Below are 18,787 nucleotides of genomic sequence, written 5' to 3'. Positions count from 1 at the left end.
GCTGGGGAGTAGGAGTAAGAAGTAAAGTGGTAAGAGGTTTTACAGGAGTAGGAATAGGAATAAGGAGTAACAAAATATATTTGTTACTCCTTATTCCTGTTATTATATTGTACATGCAAACACCAAAAAACAATTTTATTATATTGCACTGTCTAATTTAAATTTAAAATTTTTATCTTTTGTTTTAGATAATATGAATTTGTAAGCCTGTTAAAGTTAATTTTGAGATAAACTAACTAATTTAATTAGTCTAAAATGGAACAAAAGAAAGCTGGAGTATTTGAATACTTTGAATTTTCTCAAGAAAAAAATGTCTTCATATGTCAATTGATGAATGGAGATGAGCCATGCAATTCAGAAATCAGCGCAGGGAAAGGAAAAGGAGGCTATGCACCAACCAGGTCATGCAATTTAAAATGCTATTTAGAGCGCTTGCCTCCAAAAGAATTCAAGCTTATGGAGGAAAAAGGAAAGCAACAAAAAGTCATCAAGTTCTAGCACAGGTTGTAAAGTAGAAGGAAAAAATATTCTAACAAAGTACTTTGAGACCCAAAAAATTACTATAGCAATGACAGCTGCTAAATTCAAAGGGTGTATTATTGAACTTTTTGTAAAGAATGGACTACCACTTAGTGTATTCTCTTCTCCAGGTTTTATTGAATTGAGTGGTGAAATGGCAGCCAAACTGAGAATATCTTTGGAATGACATAATATTAGGAAAATAATATTAGAGGAAGCTAACAATCAAAAAAATTTGTTGAAGGAGAGGCTAAAGGGAAAGTATATTCATCTGAAGATGGATGCATGCACCCGTCAACGGGTAAATTATTTTGGAATAAATGTCCAGTTTGTGAATGAAAATAAAGAAACGATAATAGGTACTTTAGCACTTAAAGATACCAAAGTGCAACATACAAGCGAACAGGTTTGCAAACTGATTGAAAATGTGCTCAAAGATTTTGGAATTAAGAAGGAAAATATCTTGCATCGAACATGATAAAACCTGTTGAGAAGCTTAATGAGGAAAAGACAGATCATGAATCAGGAGAAAGCTGTGTGTACAGTGATTTAGATAAAGGTGAGTACTTAGACAAGACCCTGGATGCAATTGCAAACAATTTCATTGGTTTCACTTTCCCCAACGTCAACATACAACATGAGGTGTGGTGTGCACACTTTACAGCTCACAATCCGTGATGGTCTGAAAGGAGCTCATGCAACTAATCTCATAAGTAAGTTGTACCAGGTTGCTGTAGCTGCTCGATCCCCCAAGACTGATGCTATTCTGAAGAGGTGCTGCGGAAAAGGAGCTCTAAATGATCAAGCTACTAGATGGGGTAGTGTTTATTTAATGATCAAACGTCTTTTGGACGACAAACGTCTTTTGGATGATCAAACGATTTAATGATCAAACGTCTTCTAGTTCAAATCCTGAAATAACTTTATCTGATCATGAAGGGGAAGAAGTTGAGCAGCTTGAAAGATTACTTCGCCACCCATATAATGCGACTTTAAAGTTCCAAGAGGCTTACTTAACACCTGGATCATTCTACAAAGAATGGAAAAGTCTAATCTTCAAGTTTTCCCAAATTCTACAGACAAACAGTCTATGGAGTGCAGAGAAACTTATTTAATGGAAAATGATATCTTATTAGAAGCAATTTATGTTGATCCAAATTACAGAATTTTGTTATCAGAGGATCAGGTAGCCAGAGGAAAAGCTGCACTACTTGATTTAAGTGAAAAAATAGCAGAATTAAAGCAAGAAGATTATGTGGACCCCCCCCCCCCGAGCTTGACACACCACCTTCTTCTTCTTCTAGTTCAGAATTTGATGAATGTGATTTTGAAAAACAGCTTGATCACCAAGAAAAAAAATAAAAAAGAGATGCATTCAAGCTAGTAATACAAATACCAACAAAAGAACAAAAGAGAAGCCGCAGCGCTGGAAGCAACCAGTTATGAGAAGTTCCGCTTTGATTTCTATCAAGCTTTAACTTTAGTGGAGAAAGCAGGTCGGTACATCAAAGTTACAGGTGATAGATGCAATAAAAACATATCCACTAATAGTTCAAGATGGAGCCTTTTGCGTTACTGCTCTACCACCTACCCAAGTCAGTGTTGAAAGGCTGTTTTCAGCACTCAAAATAACAAAATCTAATTTACGTGCTTCAATGAAAGAAGATTTGATTGAGTCCATACTGTTTTTGAGAACTAACTCAATCTAAAAGACAATGTATAGTTTGGTTTTAGTTTTTACTAGTTTTTTTGCTTTTTTGTATTAAATAAAATTAAAAATTAGTGCACTGTATTGAATAAATAATGTTTGTATCAAACATATATTGTGTAATTTCAAATTTTCATTAAATAAAAAAAATATAGCTACAGCCATTTGAATTCTGAATAGTGATTACCATATAATCATAATGTAATCAGAATTCCAAAAAGTAGCCTGATGAATCATGCAGCAATGACGAAATATTTTTTATTGAGGAGTATAATAGGAGTAGGAGTAACATTAAGAAAAAATATCTTACTCCGGAGTAGGACAAGGAGTAACCCCAAAATCACCACTACTCCACAACCCTGTTTGCGAGCAAGTTTTTTCACGCATGAAATCAAATAAATATTTAAAAAGAAACAGAATAACAGATGAGCATCTTCATTCCATATTGAGAATTGGCATCACAAATTTTCAACCAAATTTTGATCAGTTATCTAACAATATCCAACCTCATTAATCTTATTAAATGTTAAGTTTTGTTCAGTGAATATTATTGTGTTGTACTTAATAAAATTTTCGAATATTTTCGATTTTAGGTGTGTCGATATATTTATTTATTCACCTTAATATTGAAAAGCAGTAATCCTTTTCAGGTTGTAAATTTTCTAAAGTGAGCACTTAAAAGCAAAAGTAAAGTATTTTTTAAAAACTTTTATAAGTCATATTTTTATCATTTTAATAAAATATAAAAATAAATCACTGACATAGATTTGTTACACATAAAAGAGTGTTGGAAATTTGCATTTTTTATATATAGCCTGAAAATAAAACACATAACATAAAAATAGAAACTTCCTTTTACATGTATCAAGGCATGGAAAATGTAACACCCTAATTTTTCTTGAGAATAACTGAGTGTGGCCCACAAAACAAATTGAACTTTGAATGCAGCCCCTGTACAGAAAAAGGCTGGACGCCACTGAATTACATGATAAAAAAATGTTAACTTTAAAGAGTAGTTCTGCAATTTCAAAATGGGTAGTCCTCTGCCAGTTCATCAAACTGTTTCTTAACAAATCACCCTCTGTTCATTTTCAAGTTGTCAAGGTATACCCCATTTCTGTGCAATAGATGATGCTTCCTTGACGATATTTTCAAATTCATTTATTTTTTTTTTACTTGATTATACTATTTTTCTATCCCAATGCAGCTTGACCAATATCCATATTCGTTCTTTGGAAAATCATTGATGTTGAATTAATACTCGAGAAGATTTTTTCTGTACACAAAGGAAGTTAGACAAGCCTCACCTCCTTTGTAACTTAATTGGCATGTGACCCATAAGTCACAAGCATGTGACTTACAAGTCACATGCCAAGTATATGAATGTATATGATTCACAGACTAATAAAAATAATATAAAATGAATAAGAACTAAACATAAATTAACTGATCATAGAACTATTTTATACACAACCATATGAAGCCGTAACCTGGAGTAAATAAACAGCTCATGCTCCCACAATCGTCACACTGTACATTAACACACTTGCTCACAAAATTAATTTCTTTCCATTAAACACCAAAATTATTATTGCATATATTTCTTACCTGATGATTTCAAGTTTTTCTCATCAATTCCTAGACTGGAGGAGAAGAAAAAAATATATATATATATTTATATCAACAGTTTACTTTAGTACTATAACAATTTCTAAACAGTTAAGTTTGCAATATATACATATACAAATATGAGAAAAGAATGAAGAAAAAAAAGAATATACCTTTTATAAAGGGAATCAATGTCTTGTTGAGTAATATGATGTTTCAGTCTGTTTTCTAAACCAAATCTTTCTGCCCTTTCTTTCAACTTTTCCTGTACGGCCTAATTATTATGCATTATTTGGGGAGAAACAAATGGATAAACAAAATAAGAATAAGATTTCTTATTACAGAAGGAAAATTGACAAGGTAATTAACAGTGAAAAACTACAAAATAGTTTTACAAATGGCAGTTCAACAAGCAATTAAAATTCCATAATGATAACTTTCCTCTAATAATATAGCTGTACTAAAGGACATATTAGCAAGATATGTATATAAGATAAAAAAAAAAAAAAAAAAGAATAAAAGACAAGCTCAACAAGCAATTACAATAACATAATGATAACTTGCCTCTCCACAATGAAAATATATTTCATAATATATTTTCCTGAAATGGCAAAGAACATCAGAGCGTCAACGTTAAATGTTGACACTATGATATTCTACATGGGGGAAGGGGGAGATTTTTAGAAAAGCTAACCAGAAATTAGACAATTCAATTTAAACATGTCCAGAAAAAAATTAACATAAATAAATAAATGGCAAACCAATGTCACATGAACCTAACTGGTGCTACTCTAAAATAACAGTTGCATATTAATTGTTGGCTCAATGCTAATGACAGAAACTTTCTACGTTTTGAGCAGTTTTAGATGTGAACAATTATTGTGTACTCAGAATTATACGTGTAAAAAACATGTCAGGTCCAGCACGACAGTTTGCATTATTTTTTGATGTCTACTTATCTTGCTACTATCACCATGTTGTCTCATCTAAAGTAACACACACACACACCTTACTTATTCATAAGTTATTTGTTTCTCCTGTAGATGTGCAAAGTTCATGGTTTTAGTTAACTTATTAATGCGTAACTAAATTCAAATAAGACATGAGAATTTTTAAAAATATAAAATAAACATTTAATTTCCCCCAGTGTATTAAAGACATTTTAAGTTCATCAAATGTTTTCCAGGGAGTAGTACAATGTAATAGTTTTATCATACTGTTTTCTGAGCTTAATGTTTAAGATTACAATCAGTTTATTGTTTGTTTCTCTATAACAAGCTTTATAAATTGGTGTTTCATTGAAGTAAAAATTTAAAAATGCTTACCTTCTGCTTCATAATCATTATAAAACTCTGCCTTAAAATGTGTTTTATGTTGTGTTCAGCAACAAAGGATATGATGGTATAATCCTGTAGCAATACAGTATTTTATTCCTCAAGAAGGAATACGCTTTAAAATCTTAGATTTCTATGAATTTGCATCTGAAGAAAATATACAGTCAAGAAAATATTAATTATATCACATGATGCATTAAAAAAAAGATCATCGTAGGCAAACATATCGGCGTATGGAGAAGACAATGAATCAATTAACTACAGCATTAATTCATATTTCTGAAAATTAACTGACCAAGAAAATGAAAATTACTGATGATTGCAATAATCATAATATACACAACTGTGGCAAAATGTTTTCAAAATTCTATCTTTTGAGAATGAAAACTTAGTCTTAAAAGTTTATGCAGAATTTTCCAACTCAGCTAATAAATGAAAATTTTCAATGAACTTTTTTTCTTTTTTTTTTTTAAATTCTGTGATGATTAATTTCTCAGTCATGAGGCATTTTCCAACCTGATGGCTTAGTTTCTTTAATACAGCCAAAGTTTATACTGAACTGGAACACATTAAACTCTTATTTAGCATTAGCATTAGTAGAGGCATATGATGAAAGGAAACAAGCTTACACAGCATCAGACACATAAAAAAAAAAAAAAAAAAAAATTCTGTTTCAACCATCCATTCGTCCAAATGCTTGTCTACTTCTGCCTTGAACTTCTATAAGTTTTCGACCTCCACTATGACAGATGGAACTCTATTACATCTGTCGTAGTGGGGGGGAGAGGGGGAGAGAGAGAGAGAGAGAGAGAGAGAGAGAGAGAGAGAGAGAGAGAGAGAGAGAGAGATGGAACTCTGTTACAACTATCAACCACCCGCTGGCTAAAGGCAAATTTCCTCACATGTATTCTACAACAGCCTTTCCTCAATCTGAATTTATGTCCCTTTGGGTGAGTAATCTGAGCAAGAGGAAGAATCCCATCAGCATTGAGCTTGCTCAAACTATTCAAGGCCTTATACACCTCAATTAGTTCACCTCACAGATGCCTAGTCTCTAGACGCTGCAATGTGCAGCACTTAAGTCTTTCTTGGTAAGAGCAACTCTTTGTTCTGCTCACAAATCTCATTGCCCTTCTCTGTACTCATTCCAGCAGCTCTACATCCTTCCTAAAACGAGCCCTCCAGACCTGTATACAGTACTCAAGGTGTGGCCCGACCATTGCCTTATACAAAGAGATAATCATATCCTTGTCTCTGCTAGCAAAATTCCTATATATCAGGGGTGGCCAACTTAATTTGTGATGCGATCTACTTTTTTTCTTCAAAATATGCTGCAATCTACCATCTCAAGATTTTTATTGCACATGGTTAAAAAAGTTAATCAACACATATTGAAAAATGTTTATAAATTTTAAAATTAAATACAATTCAGAATTTTTATTTTAAATTCACACATTTAAAATATTAATTTATGCAAAGTTTGTGTCTTCATGTCATCTGCCAAGCTTTCAAAATCAGGGATATACTGTGATAAGGCCAACCGTAAAATATCTTCTGTATGCAAGTCCGTAAGAGTAGAGCGATTCTTCATCTTTGTTTGTTTGTTTCAAACAAAGATGAAGAATCGCTCTACATCTTTGTTTGTTTGTTTCAAATACGAAAAGGCTGATTCACATAGATATGTGGAACCAAAACAGGAATTTAAAAGTTCACTGCAATTTTTTACATTTGGGTACTTTTCTCGGCAAACATATTTCCAAGTCTTCTTCTGGTGATATGACTTTTAGGAAGACATTGTTTCGCAATGTAATATAATTTCATTTTCAAGTATTATTTTCTTCATTTGAAAAATCTCAGCGATTTTTTTGCAATTTGTTTCGTATCTAAGTCAACATTAAATGGATAAGAAATATATTCACAATGTCTTCAATTGTTTTAAAATCACTGAATCTGGTTTCATAAACATCCACAACTTATTCAATTTCGGAAACATATTTCTCACTATTAAATTCAAAACCAGGATATTTTTGCAAATGATCTTGCATATTTGCAAAATGATCAGATTTTTTTTCCCTTTGAGATCCTTAGCCATTGCCAAAAATTGATATTTATAGGCAAAAATACTACCAATAATCAGTGCGATGAAGTGCCTTTCTAAAATTTCCTTTTTTTGGGTATAGTCACTGAAGCATTGCAAATCAAACAACAGCATTTTTCTTTTACCATTACAAAAAAAAAAGTATTCTAGTTCCCACTAGATGAAAATGATACGTTTTGCTCTTTTTCGTAGTATTCGTTTTAAATCAAAGGTTATTAAATTAACATATAAGTACTGTCCAGTTATTAATATTAAGTAAGCTAAATAAGAATTCAACGCATACACTATGCTCTGCACCAGGTAACTGCGTGAATTTTCATTAGACAAGCCTAGCGGCTGAGCGGCGAAAAGAGTAATTACATAGTTCAATGGATTTGTAATTAGCGTATGCAGTGGAGCACATAATAATTTTTAGACTTTGACCAATCTATTTTTTATATATATTTAAAATTCATTGTGATCGACTGAAATTAAAGCAGTGATGAACTTGTTGGCCACCCCCTGCTATATATCATTGACAAAACTCCATGACCTGCTCTGCCAGCCTGTCTGCACAGCTCATTGACTTCATATCTGACTGCACAATTACCCTCAGGTCTTTTTCATTCTCCACCTCCTTGAGTGTAGTACCACACAGTTGGTAGGTTTCTGTTGGGTTACTGCTACCCTTTCTTCATATGCAATACTTAGCATTTGTCAATGTTAAACTTCCGTTGCCACTTCTCAGCCCATCTGCATAACTTTTCTAGATCCTGTTGCAGTAGCATACTGTCTTTACTGTCATTGACAATCCTGCCAACCTTTGTATCATCTGCAAACTTGGACATTAAGCCTGATATACCTTCACTGATAAATACACAAAACAACAATGGGCCCAGCACTGAACCAGGGAGGACTCCGCTAATAACATTAGTCATGTTCCACGTAGAGCAGTGTCCATTTTTACCACTCTCTGCCATCTCCGACTCAACCATCCCTTTATCCATTGCAGTAACTTGCCCTTAATGCCATAAAGCTCCAATTTGTATAGCAGTCTTCCATGTGCAACAGTATCAAAAGATTTCCTAAAATCCAAGTATATGTTATTAAAATTATTTTTTCCATCTAGTTCATTTGTTGGAACAAAAAAGCCTAGTAGCATCCAAGATTACTTCCTTGAATGCTTCCCCATTTAGAATTTGCTGTTGGTAACATCATCAGTTGATCCCATCATATAGAATTTAAAAACTGTCTGAGACCACTGTAGTTGCCTTTACGAAAGGAAACACCCTTCCCTTTACTCCCAATGGTAGTTACATCTTTAAGTAAATCCAACATCAGCACACTGTGGTCACTGACACCTAGTGGTTTCTTTATCAGCAGATTCTTAATAGATGAAGAATCACCGTTGATAATCAGATCAAGAATATTACTCACTCTAGTTGCTTCTTGAGCATGCTGCTGTAGAAAACAATATCCAATAAATCAAAAAAAAAAAAAAAAAAGCCTTGCTAGTGTGGGAGTGACAAACCCACACCAGCAAGGGTTGTCTTATAATTGGTATCCCCAATTACAATACAATTGTACTGGCCCACTCCATTTCTCTGTATAATTCTTCTTTGTACTCATCAGAGCCATTAGTCCTATAACAAACTCCTACCCTCGTTTTTGCTCTCCAGTGCATATCTGGTGAGTATGGGCTTGGCACACCCAGGGTCCTGAGCTGGATATCATCATTCTTCTCTTCCTTGGTGATTCCTTTCTACTTCTCTCTCTCTCTCTCTCGGGGTAAAAGGGAAATTTTTTTTTCTATGCCAACTGGATGCACTTTCTTAGATTTTATGTGTTTCTTAACTAACAGCATAACCCCTTCTCCCTTCCTATCCTTTCCGTACACATTGTACTCCCCAAATTCCAATTCTGCATTCCTTATATCTGTGTGACACCATGTCTCATATCCCAACAATATTTGCCTTTGATGTCATGACCAACACTTCAAATTCATCAAATTTATTTACTATGCTCCTAGCACTTGTGTTCATGCATCTGTTCTTACTGTTAGTTACTCTAACGCAGCCCATGACTCCCAGCAGTTCCTGAAATCCCCAGCAACTTGCTTTCCAGGCTGTTGCTCATTCCAATAGAAGCAGTGAAAGAATCATTTCCACCTCTCTGCCTGCAGGTACTTTTAATCTATTAGTCTGTGAAACACCCCAAGCCAGCAGTTTTCCCAACCCACCTAACATTACCTCAATAGCATCAGCAAATATTCAGGCACCTTTTTTATTTAAGTGTATGCCATCCCTGTAGATGCAATCTCTCCTGTTAACAAGCACAGACCACGCTGAGAAAAATTCTACCCCATGAGCCTTGCACAATCTCTCCAAGGCCAAACTGACTGACAAGGCTCTCATCATATACTCCCTCTTATCTTGTATGGGCAGAATTACAGATGCTTTCAAAATTAACCCTAACTTGCGACTTTTTTTTTCAACACTGACCTGTTAATGTTTCAACATTGACCTGTTAAGTAAGTCTGCAGATCTCCTACTCTTAATGCCATTAGTGCCACTGTGTACAATGGCACTAATGGCATAAAGGGTGCCATTGTGTACAATGGCACCCTTTATGCCCTTAAAAGATGATATCTGCTCTATAATTATCACCCTTTGTGCACTTAAAAGATGATATCTACTCTATAACGTCATCAACCTTTGCCCCCAGCAGACATACCCGTCCTATTCCACCTATCCTTTTTGCACAATATATTTCCCGTTTCCGTAACAATCGAGTCACCAACAATAACTAGCTCCTGTGGGACCAGATTGCTGCTGTGTTGCCTGGTGCACAAGGGTGAGCACCAGGCATTGAGCTGAGCAGCTGAGAGCTTGACGGGCCCAAATTTTAATTCCTTCAAGGGCATCTAACCGACTCTTCAAACTCTCAGACGCCCATCAGAATGCAGAGTTAGACCTAATTTCTTCACATTCTCTGCACCTAGCGCGCGCGCGCGCACACGCACACACACACACACACACACACACACACACACAGAGAGAGATATCCTCCATGGCCAGATCATGTCCTGTTCGAGAAAAATCTGCAAACATGTCACTTTTTGCACATTTTTTTGGACTGTAATGCGTTGGAGAATTGTCCTCTTTTGATTCTCCCCTAAACCACAGCATTTTCGCTACTTATTGCACGTTGCTTTGCTGCTCTAGTCTGGGGTATGATTTCCATTTAAATACAATTTAATTAACAATAAAAATTAATAAAATTTATGAATTTAATTTATTAATTGCCAATACTATACTAAGCTAACAGATTACTAATACAGTTCTATGTATACCTTATGTCAAGTTCAAGATATAGGTTACGATATTCCGTATCGATCTACAACAATGGCAGCAAGTTTGGAATGGTACAAGTTTTAGCGATACTATGTAACAACCCACAAAATCTCTATCTAAATTCAAAATAAACTAATTATCGTAACTAGGAATATAAAGCTACTTCTAGAAAATAAATTAATATGCCAATTAAAGTTAATAAAACAGTAAAAATTTAAGGAACACTTCTCTATTAGCTAGAGCCATAAAAACTTCGCCTGCACTGAGTTACTCTCGTTCCCTAACCAGGTTCAGTTCCTTTCAAGGAACAACATTGATATTAGTATTAGTAGTAGAAAAAGATTCAAGAAAGCATGCTTGTACAGCATCAGCTGAAAAAAGAGAGAGAAAGAGAAACAGAGAGAGCTTCATATAGCACTTATCAAACTCCCTCTAAGAGTTTGTACAGTTCTTTGAATTTTTCAAAAACTACCCACCCCAACAACATCAGATGGAAGTTTGTTGCAACAATCAACTACTTGCTGGCTGAAAGCAAATTTCCACACATCTATCCTGAAACCAACCTTCCTTAATTTGAATTTATCCCCCCCCCATGTATGTAGAGTCTGAGGAAGAGAAATAATTTCATCTGCATTCAAAGCCTTAAACACCTCAGATCTTGCAAGTGCCTAGTCTCCAGGCAGATTTGCAAAACTGAAGCCTTTCCTAGTAAGAGCACCTTTTTGATCCTCTCACTAATCTTGTTGTAACAAATCCACATGCTTCCCAAAATAAAGCCTCCAGACCTGTATACAGTACTCAAGGTGTGGCCTAACTACTGCCATATATAATGAATAATTAACCCCAAGTCATGGCTAGACCAAGTGTATATATCTAACAAAACTAGTGATATATATTGGTCTCGTCAGAACACTATGGTCTGCTAGGACACCCGTGTGCTAGAAGACCATAGAGGTCACGAGTGGCCTACCAGGTCATAGGGTTTTGCAATGATATACAGGAATGCATGCTCGGAGAACTTTCTCTGACTGCACAATTATCCCCCAAGGTTTCTTTTAGTCTACCCCGAATGTGGGTACCACACAGTTGGTATGTTTTTCTGGTACTGTGTGGTACCTATATGCAGTATCTTGCATTTATCAACATTACCCTTCAATTGCTACTTCTCAGCACATGTGTCTAATTCTTATAGAACTTGTTACAATAACATACCCTGGTTAATGTCATGAACCATCATGCCAACATTCGTAATATCTGTACATTTAGACATTAAGCCTGATATTCCTTCATCAACAGCATTATTAAACACAGAAAATAACAATGGGCTTAGTACTGAACCCTGGGGAGGCCTCCCCTATTAACAGTAGTCCAAGAAGACCCATGCCAATTCATAACCACTGACTGTCTTCTCCCATGCAACCATCACTTCAACCATAGCAGTAATTTGCCCCTAATGCCACAGTGCTCCAATCTGCACAACAGTCTTTTATATGCAACAGCGTCAAAAAAATAATCTCTTTGATAAGTGAAAATGCTTTTTCAGCAAAGTACCTGCTACAAATTTTAAATAAATGACAGATGAATGTAACAGACTATGCACTGAATCTGTAGTGAACTTTTTTTTTTAATTTGCTTTTTGATTGTCTAGATACAAAAGATGCTTTCTGTAAAAAAAAAAAAAAAAATTATAAAAACTATATGCACCAGCACTTGGACATTGAACTAGAATACTGAACTAAAATTTGGTGCCAATTCTTTGCCAAAAAGGTATTTCCACTTATCAACATCTCTTAATAGTACGAAATGCTTCCCCACCCAGACCTCACAATAGTGGAGCAGTCAGTAAGGTAATTTTCTCACTGAAACAAACACTCCTCGTGCACTTCTGGCATTATTATGGGAAACCATCCAGTAACCGTACATACTTTGGCATTACTGGTAGAAACAAAGTTTTAAAAAAATGTGAATAAACAAAACTCAAAGTTGTAAGATAAAAGAAACCAACTGCTGCAATTTTCAAAGGAGGTCATCTAGACCATACAAATATGCCAATGTTTTAAAAATCTACTAACACTTTAGCTGCTGGCTTTTCCAACCAAAACTGAAAACCACGAGACTGAGTCAATCTGGATTGAAAACGGCAGGTACATTTTGGGTTTGATTTTCACTATGACTCAATTAATTTTAGTGAAATTTGCTTGACAAAAGTATCCGGTTTTTCTCCAGTCATCTTGGGGAAAAAAAAGGAGGTGGTTTTTACCAGACAGCACTTAAATGAAATATTATCCCATTTTTCCTCATTTATTCCAATTAAAAGAGGTTGTAGTCATCAAAGTAAATTAAAATCTGAAACTGCATATCTACATTCAGTAAGCAGGGAACTTGTTAGACTTTAACCAGCCACAAAAATTTCTGATAAACCAATGTGAACATGATAGAAAAATGTCAAAAAAAGAAGTGGACCAGTTATTAGAAGGAATAGGCAAAAAAGAATCATTCTTTAGGATAAAATAAATACGGCAGACTTTCAGAATAACGGCACCTTCAGGAATTCAAGATGCCATTATCTAGAAAGTTTTATTTTTAATATATTTAATGCAGAAATAAAAGGAAAAGACACCAAACCCTGGAAAATTCTACTAATAACCTTACTCCACAAAGAACAGTGTCCATTGATTACCACTATCTGTCTTCCCCCCACTGATTACCACTATTGTCTTCTCCCACTCAACCACTGCTTTATTCCATAGCAGAATTTGCCCTTAACACCATACTGCTCCAATTTGTACAGCAGTGTTCTATGTGCAAACAGTATCAAAAGCTGATGTTCCTGCTGTTGCTCATTTTTTTGCAGTCTCCTTGATTGAGATGTGCCATATTCTGTATCATTAAGCAACCATGGATTTTGAAAACTACCCAGCACTTGAGGTTAGACACTAGGCTCAAGTGCTGAGTAGTTGACCTGAGCCTAGAGCTCTTATCGCTTGGTCACTGGTGGCACTGTTCCTGCCTCCAAGTGCTGGGGCCAGTAGCCAAGCAATAAGAGGTTAGTGTGTTAGGAAGTTAGTTCTATATACAAGAAGAAAGGTGTCTTCCCTTTCTTTTTAGTAAGCTTACTTCTGTACTTTGAAGAGCAGAAATCAAATAACTGTGTAAATGAAAACTCAAATGTTCTACAGGGCTTTCCAATAGTAACGCTCGATTTTTGTAACGCAATAAAACAAATTGTGAGAGTGATAGTGATCTATTTTTATTTTTATTATGAAGTATATGTGTTAACATTATGTTTTAAAAATTATATCAGATAAATGTCCGCCGCGGCTTTGTCTGGTTTGGTTAATCCTGGATACCCAATTGGTGATGACGTTATCGCATAAAAGTGGCCCAATTTCAGCAATAACGCGCCTAATGTAACTTTTTCGGAATGTAGTGGGACCTCATGAATCTCCCGTGGGTTTTCGTCGCTCCAAATTCGGCAATTTTGCTTGTTAACAAAGCCACTTAACCAGAAATGAGCCTCGTCACTAAACATTATTTTTCGCCCAAAATCAGGATCGACCTCCAACTGCTCTAGCGCCCAATCAGCGAATGCACGCCGCTGCGCATGATCGTTGGGCTTTAGTTGTTGGGTTAATTGCACTTTATAAGGGTGAAGCCCTAAGTCCTTATGCAGGATTCGCCAAGTTGTCGTCGAAGACAGGCCAAGTTCTTGAGCCCGACGCGGAATGGACTGTTGCGGATTCTCACGCACACTTTCCCGGACTGCAGCAATATTTTCAACGGATCTTGCGTTTCGCTGACGTACAGGCACTTTCAGATTTGCCACAGACCCAGTTGCTTCGAATTTGTTTATTAAACGGTGAATTGTGGATTCTGAAGGACGTTCGTCGACACCATAAACTGCACGGAGTGCACGAAACGTTTGATGAGTAGAACATTGGTTTTGATTTTTTACAATTTCGACTCGTTGCTCAGTCGAATAACGCTCCATAATAAAATGCAGAGACTAACTGAATACGGCTACCAAAGATACCACCTGTGTGACTGTCGACTTCGTCATGCGCTGTTGCCAAACATCGAGCGTTACTATTGGAAAACCCTTTATAATCTACTGACTGAGAGAGAGAGAGAGAGATTCTTTCACATATGCACTGTAACTCACTTTGATCATTCGCTTGACACTCAGGGCCAGGGGTGGGTGTATCAAGTCTAATTACAAAAATTAAAATTACAAAAAACATGTATGATATCTGGATGAAATTGCAGGCTGGTGAGTGGTTATAGACCTGTTTCTAGCTCAAATTTGGTGAACTGTTTATCCAATGCTATAGTGTTATCAAATTATCCGATTTCCAAAAACTGCAACTAATTCATCGCCACCTATATCATCCTACCTTCCTACTTTTTTTGTGGATTCAATTAAAGTATTTTTTATGTTTCTGTAACTGAGTATGCAATGAAATTCTCATACTACCCGTTATTACTTTTATGTTTCTGTAGTTGAGTATTTAATAAATTCTAGCTAATACTAGAACTTCATTATATACTCAATTTTGCTTCTCCTTAGAAAATATTCCAGACAGTTTTAATTGAAACAGACAATATTAAGCTACCACTTACCTCAGAAGAAAGGTCTAATCCTGTAATAAATGCGCCACCCCTGTTTTCATACCTCCTCACTTCAGATTTCTGAAAGGATACACCATTTCAGCTTTTTAAAAATAATGGACTAATTAAATATTTTTTACAATTAATATTTTTTACAATTAACTACTTACTGTTTAAGGATTTGTCATCTCAAATCCCAAATTGGCAGTTTTTTAAGTTTCTCTTAAAAAGTGAATAAAAACTCACCTAGAAAAACTCTGAACTGGGACAAAGAAGAAGGCCATTACACTGGCCACAGAAATACAGGAAAATTGAAAGTTATTGCACATTTACTGATTTGAATTTGTGTATTTATAAATACAGTATTATAATTGTTAAGTATCATTTAATATAGTTCTACTCGTAAGTTAGAAAAACAAAATGAGTGTCATTCTAAAAGTGCATCTTATTAGAAATGGTTATGGCAAATAATGCAAACTTATATAGCATTAGAAACAAAAAAAAGCTGTACATCTCTAACAGGTGGTTTGAATCAATTTAATCCTTAAATTAACTCAAAACTACCCATTTCCACAATGCTATATGGAAGATTATTTCAACAATCAATTACTCACTGGCCAAAAATGAATTTTTGCAACTCTATCCCAAAACCATCCTTATTCCATTTAAATTTATATCTCCTTATGAGTATAATATAACGGGATATAAAAATCGCATGTTCTCTAAGAAAGCATAAGGATGCCATCAGCATTTAATTATCTCAATCCAAGTAGAGCCTTAAACACTTCAATAAATTCTCCTTTCAGGTGCCTAATTTCTAGATGTTACAATTTTCAGAAATGAAGTATTTCATGGTAAGAGTACAAAGTTGGCTTGCTCTTCAATCCCAATTCAACAGCTCCACATCCTTCCTAAAATGTTTAAGGAAATGGTAATGATGAAGGTGATGATGAAGCAACTGTTATTTTTGTTATTTGGTTTTTTTTTAGGAGCATTAGCAACTAAGGCCATATTGCTCCGGGGATATGCAGTGGTCATTCCCTGACCTTTCCATATCCTCTGTATTTGGTGGTCACAGGCTCAAACCCCAGTCTAATCAAGAAGCATGTGCTATGCACTACTGCTCCTGCCCACCTGGCTATGGAGGTGCCATGAAGCAACTGTAAGCAAGAGTAAAACAGGAGATATCTGGTCAAAAATAAGTAGATCATCACAAAAAAAAGCATGAAAAACAGTATATTTTTGTGAAGTCCATGCTCATTAGAAATTAAATTTCATCAAGTCCAAATTTTATATTAAAATACAGCCGGTGGTTTGCTTACTAGTAGAGTATGCTTTCAAATATTAATTTACCCAAGATTTTTCTGCCTGTAGGTTTCCGCTTCAGATGTCTATTAAATATAAAATGATTATGACAACTTCAAAGACGATACATTATACATTTTGCTCTCTTCAGAAATGTTGAGTCAAAGTTTTATTCATAATGACACTGCTGACTTCATGGAGTCTAAATTCAGATGCCCCCCACCCATGTTCAACATTCTTGAACACAGCACTGCTGAGAAATTTTTAAAATGCCTGGACTCGTATGAATTTGTTATATTTCATGCTTCCTCGTGCATTTCTCAGTTCCCAGGCTACCATACATCAATTCTTTCTTCTTTCATAACAGTGCCTGATATATTCTTACACTAACAGAAGTGATGCTGCAAAACATTTATTTGTTCATCTATACTTTTAACTTTAATGACATAAAGAAGTACCAGAAACTTGTCCACAAAAAATTTGAAAATGATGCACTACTAACTGATATAATTTCTCCTTCCTCAGCGTAAAAACATTTTTCAATGGGAACTTCTGCACCATGTAGTTTCACATGTAGCTGTTTGTTTGTTATTTGGTTTTTACGAGCATTAGCAACTAAGGCCATATTGCTCCGGGAATATGCGGTGGTCATTCCCTGACCTTTCCGCATCCTCCGAATTTGGTGGTGACGGGCTCGAACCCCGGTCTAATCAAGAAGCGTGTGCTACGCACTGCTGCTCCTTCCCACCTGGCTCACATGTAGCAATAAAGCAGTTCCACACTGAAAAAAAAATTTTCCTCTTGTTTTAGACTCCATGATCTTGGCAGAAATGCCTAAGGCTAAATCAGAATCATCCTTATGGTTTAGTCTACTATGGTAATCATCTTCCAAGGTGGAAGTGGGGGATTTAATAACTGCTAAGAGAAGAAATTTTCACATCATATTCTTCAACATGTGTGGTCATTACACCAAGCTGCAGTAATTGCTGATAAATCTCAGCATGTTATCCTCACTGTTCTTTTCAAACAATGGAATAACATTTAAAAGCAAACTGCTTTAACTAAACCATGAAGAGACTTTCTGCACAGTGAGGATAACTTTGCCTGCACTGAGCTAATCTCGTTCCCTAACGAGATTTGCTGTATAAGCATGCTTTCTTGAAAAGATTCAAGAAAGCATGCTTATACAGCATCAGCTGAAAAAAGAGAGAGAGAGAGAGAAACAGAGAAAGAAACAGAGAGAGCTTCATATAGCACTTATCAAACTCCCACTAAGAGTTTGTACAGTTCTTTGAATTTTTTAAAAACTACCCACCCCAACAACATCAGATGGAAGTTTGTTGCAACAATCAACTACTTGCTGGCTGAAAGCACATTTCCACACATCTATCCTGAAACCAACCTTCCTTAATTTGAATTTATCCCCACCCATGTATGTAGAGTCTGAGGAAGAGAAATAATTTAATCTACATTCAAAGTCTTAAACACCTCACTCAGATCTTGCAATATCAGCTTCCTTGGCCTGTTTACGATTGCTTTTACCAGAAGACTGAAATTTCAGTTCTTTCTTGAGTTCATTAATTTGCCTCTTTCAAAACACTTGGACAATGAACTGAATTTGAACAAAAGTCAGTGCCACTCACTAGTGATCACTTTTTGTACATTTCAATTCGGGAAATCTGAAAAGTGCACATATCACTTTTCTCGCCACTTCTAACCTCTTTGTTAAACAGACTTGAAAAAAGGCTACAACAGGTCTATTAGTCAACAGAGTATCTGATAAGTGATTCCGTATTTTTAAATTATAACTTCCTTATTTTTTTTAACCGATGTTAATGAAACCAACACAAATTTGAAATAATGAAACCACCAAAATTGCAGCCCAATTTTAGCCCACTAAATGGATCTCCAAACACTTAGCAGAATGCACTACATGGTTTGGAGATCAGTTAGTGCAGCCCACTATGTTGTTTGGAGATCCATTATAACAGTTCAAAGGTCGTGGAGGGTTGAAAATAGAGTACATGCAACACTAGCCACAAAAACAATAAAAAAAAATTGCCATCAGAAGTTAATGATAACAAGCTGCATCACTGATAAGAGATCAGGAAGGCCATCAACCTTGCAGACTCCAGACCACACTGTGACATTCTCAAGAAGCCCACAGAAATCAGCATGAAAGAGCTTCCCATTGTGAAAGTGAATGTAGACTTCCCATTATGCAGTTACCATTATCAGGAAAGAGTTCTTTCCTGATGATAATGGGATAACTGCA

The 18,787-nt window shown here is 35.5% G+C and overlaps 1 protein-coding gene across 1 annotated transcript in view; it reads right to left on the bottom strand.

The window, feature by feature from the left end:
* Positions 1-18,787, bottom strand: part of LOC150081829 (uncharacterized) — a 353,456-nt gene that overhangs the window by 270,464 nt on the left and 64,205 nt on the right. The window contains exons 2-4 of the mRNA XM_090379743.1: positions 15,220-15,288; positions 4,009-4,109; positions 3,836-3,870 (exon numbers count right to left, since the gene is read on the bottom strand). Of these exons, the coding sequence (XP_090235869.1) occupies positions 3,836-3,870; positions 4,009-4,109; positions 15,220-15,288 (205 nt within the window). The remainder of the gene's footprint in view (positions 1-3,835; positions 3,871-4,008; positions 4,110-15,219; positions 15,289-18,787) is intronic.

This window comes from Mastigoproctus giganteus, chromosome 8, assembly GCF_048544385.1.
Source record: "Mastigoproctus giganteus isolate SK-2022 chromosome 8, ASM4854438v1, whole genome shotgun sequence".
Taxonomy (NCBI): Eukaryota; Metazoa; Arthropoda; class Arachnida; order Uropygi; family Thelyphonidae; genus Mastigoproctus; species Mastigoproctus giganteus.
Note: the sequence above shows the minus strand (reverse complement) of the source record. Positions and strands in the feature narration are given on the sequence as shown.